General features: G+C 39.5%; 1 protein-coding gene and 1 long non-coding RNA gene across 12 annotated transcripts in view; one reads left to right on the forward strand and one right to left on the reverse strand.

Moving 5' to 3' along the window:
* Nucleotides 1-13,821, reverse strand: part of SLC38A4 (solute carrier family 38 member 4) — a 64,953-nt gene that overhangs the window by 10,328 nt on the left and 40,804 nt on the right. For all 8 annotated transcript variants that reach the window (XM_025208651.1, XM_025208645.1, XM_014521745.2 and 5 more), the window contains 11 exons: nt 13,106-13,196; nt 11,587-11,702; nt 8,343-8,416; nt 8,134-8,226; nt 4,858-4,939; nt 4,685-4,767; nt 4,522-4,580; nt 3,819-4,097; nt 3,629-3,708; nt 2,269-2,369; nt 1,003-1,127 (listed from right to left, as the gene is read on the reverse strand). In XM_025208651.1, the coding sequence (XP_025064436.1) occupies nt 1,003-1,127; nt 2,269-2,369; nt 3,629-3,708; nt 3,819-4,097; nt 4,522-4,580; nt 4,685-4,767; nt 4,858-4,939; nt 8,134-8,226; nt 8,343-8,416; nt 11,587-11,702; nt 13,106-13,196 (1,183 nt within the window). The remainder of the gene's footprint in view (nt 1-1,002; nt 1,128-2,268; nt 2,370-3,628; nt 3,709-3,818; nt 4,098-4,521; nt 4,581-4,684; nt 4,768-4,857; nt 4,940-8,133; nt 8,227-8,342; nt 8,417-11,586; nt 11,703-13,105; nt 13,197-13,821) is intronic.
* Nucleotides 5,621-13,821, forward strand: part of LOC102378178 — a 9,418-nt gene continuing 1,217 nt past the window's right edge. The window contains exons 1-3 of one of the 4 annotated variants that reach the window (XR_322914.1): nt 5,621-5,679; nt 10,585-10,750; nt 13,612-13,636. This is a non-coding gene — a long non-coding RNA (uncharacterized LOC102378178). Of the gene's footprint in view, nt 5,680-10,584; nt 10,751-11,521; nt 11,593-12,066; nt 12,517-13,611; nt 13,637-13,821 lie in introns of those variants that run through there. The other 3 variants (XR_322911.2, XR_322912.1, XR_322913.2) reach the window with 3 other exon arrangements.

Consider the following 13,821-nt stretch of genomic DNA (forward strand, 5'->3'; position numbering starts at 1 on the left):
TGTTTCTTTGTCATGGCCTCATGCCCTTTGGGCTGACTTTGAGGACTCACCCAACATGGACCTCATTTAAAGCTTTGCTGCACAGGCTCCAGGAGGAGTTCTGGACTCAGAAATAAAGCTGTACCACCTTCTACCAGGGTTTGAGGTTTATTTTACACTCTCTGATTATTTATTGATATTGTTCCTCTTTTATGTGATTCCTAATGTCTCCATGCACAATTAGTTCTTCTGGGAAGAGCTTTTCAATCATTGACACAGGGCTTGTCTACACTGCTTCCAGGTCAATCCCAGAAATGAGGCAATGTAGCCAGTACGCATGCCTGAGGCAGAGAGCCTAGGAATGGTGCTGCGTGAATGCTTCCTCGAGCATTCACTTCAAGGAGGCCTTCAAGGAGGCCTCATTACCTCACTTGCAGAATCTGGCTTACGAGTAAAGGGGAGGTACATTTCCCTCTGATACTCCTGGGAATGGTCTGGTGCAGAGGGGACATGGACAAGAAAGTTCTTCCAATGTCTAGTGAACCCATGGGGCAGTAAAACAGCACTAGCCTGAAAGCTAGTATGTGCCAGAACTATGTGAAACAGTTGTTCAAGATCACTAGCCTTATCAGCCTCACTTTGCTAATCTGTCAAATACAGTATGTAGGGAGTGTGGCAATGTCTTAAATAGGAGTTCTTTAGGTGTCATTGCACTACTTTAATGTTATATTCTCTGAATTACCCAGAAGCAGATGACCTTGCCCCAAGGGTAAAATAAAGGAGAAAACAGAAAAAGTATACAAAAGAAGTCTTAGGGTTTAGTGCTTGTAAACATTAAAGAGGATTTAATCAGTGTAAATGTTATTTACTATACTGTAGTAAATAACATTTGTAACAATGTAAATACTATTTGATAAAAATATTAACTGTTAAATGCTATTTAATAACAATGTAAGTGTTGTTAAATATACTTTGCCTACAAAGGCTGCCCAGATTTCATGTCCAAAAGTTCTGGTTACTTACAGGAAAAAGGACTATGGGCACAGTCAACATTACAGCTACTAGCACGGCTACACGAACCATCAGAAGAAGGGTGTCAAAAGTGTACACTCTGGTATAGGTATGAAGTAATTCATCTTCAACTTCTCCTGCCAAAGGAAAATGAAAATTCATTAAAATCACCAGTCTCAAAATGAAGATTTTATAATTTAGTGAAACCAATGAAGCCATGACCTTCCCTCTGTAGTCAGTTGTGTGTTATTGATTAAACACAAAGAAACCAATTTCCCTCAGAGTGTGCAAAGGCAGCTTTTCCATGGTAGAAGTGATGATGGTAGTTATAGCACTTCATTTTTGGATGATACTTCTCATTCAGAGACCCCAACTTATTTTACACACATGGTAAGTAGTATATTACCTTCAATTTACTGATGGGAAAACTAAGGAACAGAGTCTGAATCTGAGGAGTAGAGGGGTAAAATAGCTTTCCTGAACCAGAACCTAAAGTGCAAAGCTGGGAGAAAAACTGCCAGCTTCCAGACTGGCAACCTATCCATTAAACTGAAGTGGGCACTTGCGCTTGAAAAGGGAGCCCATGAGCAGTACTGATGCTCAGTGCATGCATCTACATGTGCAATTAATGTGACTGAATATACTTTGGCTCAATTTGAGCCAGAGTAAATTAATCTCAACATCACTTTCTACATGAGTGTTTAAGTGCAGTAATTTACTGCACTGCCGCATACCACTTGTACCTGATGGGACTATCCGGCAGCACAGTTAGTCGCACATGCATAGACTGTGACACTTTACTGCTCAGCAATTAGTCTGCTATTCAGTAAAGTATCTCATGTAGATGCGCCCGGTACTAACTATTCTGTGCCACTGTGCCTCTGTGCTATCATGGGGGAATTAAAAAAGGTGAAAAAAAAGATGCAAAGTGACACTGAATGTAGCAGCTGTAATATATATAGACCACTGTCTATACACCAGATGGTCTCTGTAGTCCCAGTAACATTCTATACTAGAACACTTTCATTAAGATGTTTTTGCAAAGTTGAAGCTCAACCAGTGGTAGCACTGGTGTAAGATGTAGAGCAAAAGCGCTATATACTTGTTGAGCATTAGTGTATTTCTAACACAGCTAGCTTTGTTTAATTTGGCCAAGTCAAAGTGTGACATCTAGGGCTATTTCTTTATTGAATGCTCAAAATCAAGAGACATACAACTCTTAATGTTAATCTCTGAAAGAAGAGGGAAATTTCTACAGAGAACATGCCATTAACTCACCGTAGAAGGTAAGGTAACCAAACAGACCAGCAAGCAGATACATGATGAGCATTCCAGTGATGGATAAGTTTGAAACATTCTGCATCTTCTTTCGTGATCGGCTGGGGTAGGAAAAGAATAATAGTGCAAATTGTTTGTAAAGTTTATTTAAATTTATACATGTAAAGGTTATTTATATTTATACATTGTCTACTAGAAAAAGTCTAAGCTATTAGTGAAGTATTCTGCTAATATTACTTCGCTAGTTGGTGAATTCAAAGCAACTCAATTTAAATCAATGTTATAAAAAGTCATATGAGTTTTAAAACTTTTTGTTTCAAATCTCTGTATCACACTATATAGAACAGCTCAGGATCACTGGTATATATCAAGATTTTATTTCCATTTCTTATTTGACAGTGGTAACATAACTAAATACATTTTATTATATTTACTTGTTATATAACATAAACTTTGAACAGTTTTCTTGATAAAGTGTAGGTCTTAAAACTTAAAAAATCATTGATCATAATTCTAGGCTTTAATCCAGCGGTTTCATCTGCATAAGCAAAGCCCTACACTGAGGGAGAACCTTGCTGCAGGGTCTGTGATCTACTACAGAGCAGGTAAGAACAATTCCTCTCTAAGTGATCAATCAGTTAAAATTGTTATGAGAAAATCCTAAACTGGGACTGCAGGGAATTTGAGGCACAAATAGACCTACTTCCTCAGAGATCAACTATACTAAGTTAGGGAGCAATATAAAACACAGTTGCATTCTGGAAAATACTCTACCTGATTGGATTCTTGTGAATCACCAATTTTCCCCAAAGTAATGCTACAGCCAATCAATTTGTATAAGAACACTTTTGTTACTTGATACAAATCTTATTCTTGTTGCCACATCCTTCAGAGCAGCCTCTTATGTCCATTTAGAATAAATTTCATTCCAGAAAGGTTTAAGAGTGAGCATTAACTGACCTAGCTGAAGGATTAGGGCCTGGCTCATTAGCATGTTTTTAGGTGTTACAATTCCAGCAGTATTTTAGATGTTATTTTTATGTTATTTATATTACCATAACAGAAGTGTTCTCAAAATTTCTTCTCTGAAATATTTCTGAAAGCCAGAATACAGATATTGTCTCTTAAGGTACATGTTGGCCTACATGAATCTTAGAACAATGCTTGTGATTTATGTTTCATCATCAATATGTGCTTATTATTCAATAATCAGAATCAATATTTGATTACTATGGAATGTGATGAATAGATGAATTGATATGTTGCTGATTAATGAGGATGCCCCTCATTATGAAGTGATCCTGACAATTTTTCTTGGGTTAATGATTGAAGGGTGAAACAATTAAAAAAAACAACTTACTCTTTAAGTTCACTGTATATTGGTAACACTTCAGGGTGGCACACAAATGCAAATGCCAAGATGGGTATTGCATAGGCAGTCTGAAAAACAAAACATCCACTGTGTGTTTACCAAGAGCATTCCCTATTGTATCTCTTGTGTTCAGGTTGCAGTTAATGGCCATATAATTATTCCATGGAATCTAACTTACCCGTGAGTTAAACACAAAATATTGTGGTTTGCACATGTCATCACTTTCACTGTGGGCTTCATACTCCACTCCACTTTTGGGTAGACGGTCTCCTGCCTCTTCAAGACCTGTAGTATGTCCACGTGTGTTGTCCATCATGAAATTCACTCCAGAATAAGCAGACTCATTTGGTAACATTACCAAGTGCATCGGAACTGTGTTATTGTTGTAGGTCCAGTTTCCAACAGCATTTTCCAGGGAAGGGATTGGACAAGGTATTTGGGATTTCTTGTAGATGACCTACAATCAGAATAGAATATATCCTCACAAGGGTCCAACTTTGAAGGGGTGATTATTATTTTCAGTTTTAACTGTTAAATTTGAAGGTGGCCAGGGTGTGATTAACTGATTATTGTCTCCGTTTTGGCTAAAAGCAGTGTACAACCCATTATTTCTGTTAATCTGACTTCATCCTCAGCCTTGACCTGGCTTTAGTCTCATTTCCCATTATCTTTTTTTGGATTGCAAACTGTTTGGATCAAGTAAGTACTATTACATGTACTGCCTAGTGTGACACACCCTCCAGGAAGTTGACTTTTAGGGGTTACAGTAATATAAATATTAAATGGTAATTATAAATACAGGAAAATATATAAAGTCACCCTATTATTTAAAATGCCATTTTTTCCAGATAGCTAGTGATATATGCCATACAGCTACCTACCACACTTAGGAAGAAAACCATGCAGGATAGTGAAAATCCACTTGTATAGCCAAGATAACCTTTGAAACGAGAAAAAAAAATGCAGTTAAACCACATGTAAATTCAGATCAGTTAGTGATGGAAGAAAATGTATGACACGTTTTCAATAGGTAAATGGTTTTACCTAAGCTTTTTAGAAGAGAAAGTGGAAGAATTACTCCGACTGTCACAAATATAACGAGGTAGTTACCGTTTAGGTACCATTCTCTGAAGAGGGAAAGGAAAAAACACAGTCATTTTTGCTCAGGTTAAATGGAATATTGCCATTTAAATTTTAAAAAAATGCAAAAAATATACCCAGAATTCTCTTCTAGCCGTAGAAATGTTCTGATTACTTCAGGAAGTTCATATTTAATAATAAAGAGGTAGCTTGACATTGCTGAAACAACAAACACATCAGCTAAGTATAGCAAAGTAGCACAGTTCAAATAAAATATTATTTCTATTCTTGTTTTTAAAGATAAAAACGACAAAAATAACATACTGTTTTGAAAACAGATTTCAGTTAAATGCACTATACTGTGTGACCATGCACATGACAGCAATTGCAGTTTAGCTTTTGGAAATGGGTCCTTATGGCTATGTACAGGTAAATTAATTACCATGTAAAAGGTGGTGGGGATTTAGCAGGTGTCAGCTGCTGTATGTCAACTGTCTGTGTGCATTCTTTTACCCATAGTAATCCTCTTTCACTGACGAGTAAACTACTACTTCAGGTTTATCTACCTCAAGTTATGGTCCCAGTTTCATATTTTGGCACTGAAATTACCAGTTGAGTGCCCTAAATGGAAACTGAATGAACAGTTGTAAACTTGATGTCCCCTCTTTATTGCTGTCACAGAGCACTGAGGTGCCCTGCTCCTAGAGGGCAGAAACTGCCAGAGGAAAAGCTCTGGCAGTACATAGGGAGCCCTAGCAGGGAATAGGAGCCCACCTGTGGGTTGCCGGGGCAACTGGAGGGAGCAAATGACCCACACCTGCCAGTGGTCAGCTGCCTGTAGGAAGCAGAGGCTGGCTCTTATAAAGCCCAGGGCTGAGGCCAAGCTGGCAGTTCTCTGCCAGCAGCCAGAGAGGCAGGAGCTCCTGGAGTAGGGATGTGAGAAGCAGCGAGACCCGCAGGTACTGCTTGAGCAGAGTTATAGATGGCAGTTCTAGTGCGTTTTGTGCAACGTGGTTTAGCCAGGTGGCTTTACATTAAGTTATAGCCAGGAGGCTCGAGTTTGTGTTGCTGTTTATTACACTGGTGGTTTGGGTGAGGCTATAAGGGGTTGGAGGAGGCTGCATTGGGGACTCACAACGGAGTGTGAGGACCCCGACGCCAGTGAGGGTGCAGTATTCTTAAAGGGGCCTCACAGCGGAGTGTGAGGATGCTGGCACCCAGGAAGGCGCAGCTTACAGGGTGCTTAGACCCCAGCCCCAGAGAGGGGGCACGATTGAGAAGCCCAGTGCGGGCGTGACGAGCCCCAGGAAGGGGGCAACTTAGAGAAGCCCAAGTTGGGCACAACGAGCCCCCAGGAGGAGGGCAGCATTTTAAGAAGCCCAAGGTGGGCACGGCGAGCCCTGAAGAGGGGAGTGCCTTATTAGAGAAGGCCCCAGAGAAGGGGGCAGCACTCGGAGAACCCCAGGAGGGGGCCGCACACCAGAGAAGGCCCGGGAGACGGGCGTGAATATAGACAGAGAGACAGACCAATGTCAATTCCATCTGCGAGGCTTGGGGCGTGGTATCAGGGGTGGTTGGAGCCACGCATAGCCCATAAGGCTAGGGTGCCCCAAAGCACCCATTTGCAGGAGGAGACCCACAAGGAGTCCGGGAAAACCACAGGGTCTGAGTCAACAGAGAGATGTGTCCGAGAGGGCATAAGGCAGCCTCCCAACCTTATCTAACAGCAAAGATGTGACGGGCGAGAAACAGAGGGTGCCCTTGGGCCAACTTGACACGGAGAGGGGGTCTTAAGGAGATCACGGCCCTCCTACAGGGCCCCGCCATGACAACTGCAGATAATTGTTTTTGTTGGGAAAGTGTCTAACTTTCAGCCTTAGAAAATGATATCATTGTTTTTAAATAAACGGCCAGTTTGCATTGTTATCTTGCTGGCTTATGTGTTCTTAACCATTCCCTTTGCTTTGCTATTGCTCCGATGAACTGATGAGCATCCTGTACATTCTGCCTATCTAATGGACTCTCCATTTATATCCCATAATAACCACGTCAGCGTTGACCATGTCTTTCCTCAACTGAGTGTTCTTGATTTTCATATGTTTACTCTCTGGTTCTGGAGAATCGATTATTCCTCTCCCTTCAACAGAACAAATTCCTTTTAAGTTAGGCTCTGTTTGGTACTGGGGCTTCACTAAGGAAGGACAGACCATGGAGGGAGTTTTCTAAGGGTCAACGCTAATCAGAAGAGAAGAGCTTATAATAGCCTTTCACAGTACAGGGATTTGCAAAGTGTACACCTGGCTGTTAAGAAACTTGCTGTACAAAGAGTTGCTCAAGCTGGGGTACATGTACCTTTGGGGGTATGCAGTGAAGTGAGTATTGTGGGGGAAGGGAAAGGGAAAGCAGAAGGAAAAGGGGAAATATAAACGAGAAAAGAAAATAAAATGAATAAAATAAAGAATAACTTCACTAAGTCTTTTAAGGTGGTGGCAAGGTGTAACATGGAATCAGAGAGCCACATGTCAGTGTCACAAATTTAAAAGGGGTATGTGACCTAAAAGAGCTTGAGAACCACAGCTATACGGTAAGGGTCAAACCACTTTTGTTCTTCTGGCCTATAGGGATTGTCAGCCAATATCTGGTATCCACATCTGTGGACAACAGCTTCAGGACTGAGCTCTTGGGACCTGATTCTGCAAAGTGCTGAGTACTCTTGATCAGGCCTGTAGGGGTTATTTGTGGCCTGCCGGCTCCTGCTTAGCTGCCACTCCCCACATTGCTCCTGCTGCTGCAATGGTGGTCAGGGTTTCTGGGACAGGGAAACATGGCTGGTGCGGGCCAGATAAATTTGCTGTCCATGTAGTGGAGGGGATTTGTGCAGTCTGCATGGTAGCTTTGGTGAGGTAGGGCAGGGAGGGGGTGTGGGGACATGCTCTTCATGTGGTGGGGTGACCGCACATGGTAGGGTCTCCAGGAGCCACCAGCATGTGTGGTCCCTGGAGCATGTAGGCCTCATAGTGTGCAGCCCAGGGCCCATGATCTGCAAGGTGTGCAGCCCCCATCTGCTCTGAAGTTGGGCAGCAAAAGAAGACTGTTACTTGAATCTGTGGGAGTTGAGTGTGTTCATCATTTCACGGGACCAAGCTCAAAATAAAACATGGTTTATACGGAAACAGTTTAGGTGGAAAATCAGCTACTGGGAGCATTGTGAAGAGCCTTGTATGAAGTCTAAGTAATGCAATTGCTTTTGCTACCAACATGATCATGGATCATATATTGGACCATGTATAGTCCATAATGGCATCTACTCTAGAGACATGAGGGTGTGCTTACCAAGAAAGGTCAGTGTGTATTTTATTCTGAAGAAAAAATATTGATTCAAACATTTCATTATGTGAACATTTCATCCTTACCTCCAATATTCTGCATTGTAATAGAAATAAAAGTACAAATTTTTCCAGGCCATCCAAATGCCTTTTCTCCTAGTTTTTCATATATTATTGAGCCTGGAAAAAACAAAAGGAAACATGATCCATTGCAAAAACATAGTTTATTAATCACTTTTAAGAGAGAAATATGTGCATGCAATTTGAGCTTTCATTTAGCAAACTGTTCCTCATACCTCCTTCTTTTGCTGTCTTCAATAAAAGATGAACTGAGTAGAGTGATAATATCGCTACACTGAGCAGCAGGACTCTGTAAGACAGAACACAAATTAGAATCCTGCAGATAGCAAAAAAAAAAATGCTAAATTGACTTGTACTGTATGGCTCTCCATGAGTTTATATTATGTTAACACATACATTCTCCCTAGGTTAATTTGAGTATGTGACTATTGGATTCATGCAAAATGCAGATGTGAGTCTAGACCAGTGGTTCTTAACCTTCTTAGACTCAAGGCACCCCCAGAAAGTGCCAATTTTTAGCTTTCACTCATTTTTTGACTATGAAAAAATAACAGAACAATTCTTCTATTGTAGCCAACTCAGAAAGTCCACAATGGGTCAGAATCTTGATGATTCTATGGATTCCTACTTGAAATCCCTGAGTTTATCTTGTGAATTGTGTGTAGGTGTTTACACACTTAACATTGCTAATATTGTGCGGAGACCTGCAGCATCCTTAAAAGGACTTCATGGTACCCCTGAGTGTTGCCACACACTGGCTGAAAATTACTGGTATAGGCTATTATTTACACATTCTGTGCTGAGTTAAATGTGCATGTTATAGGTATAGTACATAATTTAATATTTTGTCTAGAGAGTTAAATGCATTTGAGCTTTGGTTTTATGTCAGTCTTGCAAATACAGATGGCGGCCCCCAAGCAGAGCCCTGCTAAAACCATCTGGGCTACACACAGATAGATTGTGCTGGATTCAGGATGTTACTCTCATGCACTTATTGGCAGATAATTTTAACCCCTCTCCTTATACTGAACCTTTGAATCAACTGATAAAAAATGTAACAACTTTAAACCTTTGGGCACCCAGTACTTTTGAAAATCAAGACACTTAGCTGCCTCATTATAGAGCCTAACTTTAAAAACCTATTTATTTTTTAGGAGATATTTCATAAAGCTAGTATAGAGCATGACATCATATGACATTGGAAATCTTGCTTTTTAGCAAGTGTATAGCAGCCACTCTCCTGTATGCTATCGTTTAGTGGTGTCCAAACAGATTTAATCCTGATTATCATCTTGCTTCTTTCAGATTCAATTACAGTTTTACATTATTTCAGTGGTCACTATCTTTGTGAACTGCTGGCCCAAGAAACTAATACTTTAAGGCATTTTCCTCTGGGCAGTATACCCTCTTGTCATACCATTCTTCCTTCAGCCTGCTAGAGATTTTCGGAGATGTATTAGAATGCTGTTCTGAGGCTAGGAAACTACACGGCTGTTAACTAGCAGATTTCTGTTAAAATGAGATTGTTACCATATGGGTTTAATACAGATAACAAAACACTGATAGAAAGCTATTAAATTAGCTACACTGCAAGAAGAAAGCAGGATTATAAACTGCCTGTGTACTGTCAGGTTCACTTGGGATCTGTATGAGGTTGGGAGCAAAGTTCCCAGTAAATTTTCTATTGCTGTTGAATTGCAAGGCCTGTGTCTCCTCAATACAGCTGCGAATCTATTCCCCACAAGGGAAGAATACATTTGCTTAGTTATAGGAGCCTTCCTTTCCCTTTCTATGAAAAATCTCCCAGAAAGAGAATATTAGGGCCATCTGAGAACACAGTAAAATATAATCTGAATTAAGATTAGTTCATTTTTTTTTTTCTATTAACAAATGGAAGTTTTCAGTTCCATTAAAAGATGAAGTCATGCTCTATAAAAACAGAAGAATGTATAGCAAACATATGCATGCCATCAAAGTAACCATATCCTCCACATAGTTCTCCACTTTTAAATAAGACTTTACCCCATGAGAAGAAGAATGTTCTCATCCACAAAGTATGAAACTATGACAGGAAAGTAAATGAGCAGCTGGGTGGAGAAAGGGGTTTATGTCTGTCTTTAATATACAGAACACTATTGCTTTGCTTAAATGTTACCTCAGGCAAAGCCTGACTTTTTTTTTTGATGGCTGCCAATAAATTTTAACATAACTGGGTTTACGTCTCTGTGCATATATTAAATATGATTTTTTTGTAGCCACAGTTATGAACATGCTGAACCTGAACAGTATGGATTTACAGTATAATGAATTTTTTTCTAGCTTGGGCTCATATACAGTGGCTTTTTTGCCCAATAGTACTGACAGTTTTCTGGATTCAAGTTTAAAGTTCTTAAAAAGCTTTTTGAAGTTTCTCAGTACTAAAGTACTCATTTTAATAAGTACTTTTTACTTTTGCAGGTTCATTTGCTATCTCTAAGGTATTTAACCTCCTATTAGAAGGTGCTGAACTGGTAGCATTTGCATCCAAAATTAATTTTGAGGAATGATTCTACAGGCAAAAACAGGAAATGCCATTAACAACTTCAGCCTCAGCACATTTCAAAGCAAGCTTTCTGAGTTTTTGGTACGTAACTTAAAAAAATTAAGGGAACAGGCACAGAAAAAGCCCTGCAAACTGATTTGAAGGTGTACTTGTCTTCAGCAATGTAAAATAATGGCTAATGCAGCATGCTAGGCCTTCTACTAAACAAAGAGGACTGAAGCCAATAACTGGATTATAAAACTAAAGCCACTTATTGAAGTGGAACAGTTCTTCAGAATGTTCCCCCTCAACCTTGATAGGGTTGAACATAGATTAAAAACTGCATGCACACACTTGCTGCTGTCTATCAAAACATATCCTGTATAGATACTGTATGTCATCTACATGCCACTGCTGTCATCTGTAGTAGCATATGGCTACAAATAGATTTGAAGGAGTGGTTAACATTGAGTCTCAATAAATCTGTAGCTGCTTTTTTATTCAAAACTGGCTTGAGCTGAAAAATGTATTTCAGGTCTATACAACCAGTGGGTTTTCTGCCTCCATTTCTATATAGTGATTATATGGTTATAATTAAGTGCATAATGTATTGCTTTTGTGGAACTGCCTGTACTGAACTAGTGAGGCTGCTGCTGCTGTTATTTTAAGGGAAGTTAGCTGTCTTTCCAGTCTGGCATTTACAGGATAGTACGAATTCACACAATACAGTCTAACTCAAAACATAGGTGGAATTAGAGTTTTATCAGCATTAGACAGATTTTTATAATACAATTAAAATGTTTCCAATGATGGAGACTTTGCAGATATCTTTAACCACAGAATGTGTTCTTAAACATTTTTATTCAACCACAGAAGCCTTGGCTTTGGCATCCTAATTATCTTCTGCTCTACCTTTGAACCCCCTTTCATTGACTTACACAAACAGTATAATTCCAGTGTTGGCCATGGCATATGACAGCCCTAAGATGCCACTGCCCATGATGGCATTGCTCAAGTTAAACGCGGACATTCCAAAGGACGTAGTTCCTGGATGCTGTTGGAAACAACAAAAGAAAATGGAAATTAATTTTGTGCTTTAATGATGGCAATGTAAAACTGCTGTTTTCTTAGTTGCTGTTTTTTAACCCTCAAGTGTCATTTTGAGTGATGTAGATAGTCTTCCCATGTGCTTGATCCTGAGAATGTTTACTGTCAGATGAATTCCCCTTCACTTCAAGTACTAGTCATAAGAATAAATGGTTGCAGCAGCAGCACCATTGCTCTTTTTATGTCCAAAGCAAGTGGAAAATGATATCCATAATAATGAATGAGATAAAAACTGCAAGTAATGTTTATAATTACTCAACAAAAATGACATTTTCAATTAACTGGATTTTTTTTTTTTTGGCTTATAACAGCCTTAAATATAAACTTTGAATGAAGATAAGTATCAAGACACCACAGCAGAAAAAAACAGTGCTTCATGCTGCTTTACTAGTTAAGGAACTCCACTGATTTCAGCAGAGTCCTGGAATTATTAAATATTTATATTACCCTGAGGCCCAGAGCCCTTTATCAAGATAGCAGTATGCTGGGGACTGTAAAAAGCCAGATGCAGAAACAGTCCACCTTAAAGATGTTTTAGTCTAAGACCCTGATCCTGCAAATGCTTGGACACATCCTTAACTCTGCGCATGGGAGAATTTCCTAATAGCTCAAGGGATGGCCCATGATGCATAAAGTTAAATGTGTATTTGCATGACTGAAGCCTCTGATTTGTGTAAAGATGATCACATCTGGCCCCACTGTTCTAAGCAAGATGCATTGAAGTTTGGTTGTACACTGAAATGTGACTCTAAGAAAGGAATGGTTGGGGCCCAGGTTTGTTTGCTCAATTTACAAGATTTTTCTCTAACTATTAAAAGTTTGAATTTTGGATTTAAACAATCAAGCTGGCTTATTTTCTTGTCTTCCATCAGAAGTAACAGAGTTCCCATGGACCAAACACTATCCTTGGTAAAACATGTGCAAACTCGCTGATGGGTGACAGTTACAACTTCTGGGACAATGGGATTGCAAAGGTGGAGTTGAGAACGAATATGGACAAAGGAATCTTTAAGGCTGAGAGTCCAAAAACCTCTTTTTTACTTGTAAATAGAGCAGGTTTCATTAAGAAATCATTTGTGTGTGTTAAACATGGAACCTCATCATACCATTTTTATAATCAGAGTAGAGACACGCATAGTACTTCTAGTGACACATGACGCTATACTATGCATAAAAACATATATAACCCTGCTTTTGAAAACAGAAGTAAACTGAATAGACAGAATATACTTTAGAATAACACTTTTTCAATATATATCTTTCAAAATAACTTTTTCAGAGACTCAGCTAGATGATTTTTATTTCCCAATATTCATGTTTCTATTACTTAAAAACTAATAATAAACTTACATATTCTTCTTTATAGTCTTCCAATTTCTTTTTTTCCAGATATCCATTTGTAAGGAACTTCTGACTTTCTGCATAATCATTAGCAAATTGACTGAATACAAAGAAATTGCAAAATGAGAAAACAGTGACTAACTTTTTAATGCACTAGATGCTAATTTCCAGTGAAATTAGTGGAAAGTGTTCTGCTGAAATAAGATTTTTATTAAGAAATCCTTACTCAGTTTTTATTTAGCATTTCTTCAAACAAAATGCCCCTGGAATCTTTGGAAATTTTGCTTAAGGAAGCACATGATTTAAACTGAATATGGTGCTTAGCATTTTGCTTAAGAATGAATGTTATATTTAGTTTTAGGAATATTTAAGCTACAGCTAAGGCTGTGGACCTGAATGCATCTCTTACCTTCTCTGTTCTTTCCTGCTTTCCCAGAATCTTACACCTTGGCACTTTTATTTACATTCTTTCATGCCTTGTTCCATTAAATCACTTGTATCTGGATTGCCTCCAGAGACCCCATCCAGCAAGCAATACAGGTCAGTTGCATCATACGCGCATTTAACTTGCGCAAATTCAACTATACGTGGGGTGGGAGGGGGGGCAGGGCTTGAGTCTGCACGCAGCGCTGCCACTTAATTGGAGGCCTGGCCACCACCACGCTGCCAGCAGTGACTGCCTCTGCCTCCAAAACCTCCCACCCCCCCCCAGGCGCCCGGCCCCC

This window comes from Alligator sinensis, unplaced genomic scaffold (assembly GCF_000455745.1).
Source record: "Alligator sinensis unplaced genomic scaffold, ASM45574v1 scaffold147_1, whole genome shotgun sequence".
In the NCBI taxonomy this organism is placed as follows: Eukaryota; Metazoa; Chordata; order Crocodylia; family Alligatoridae; genus Alligator; species Alligator sinensis.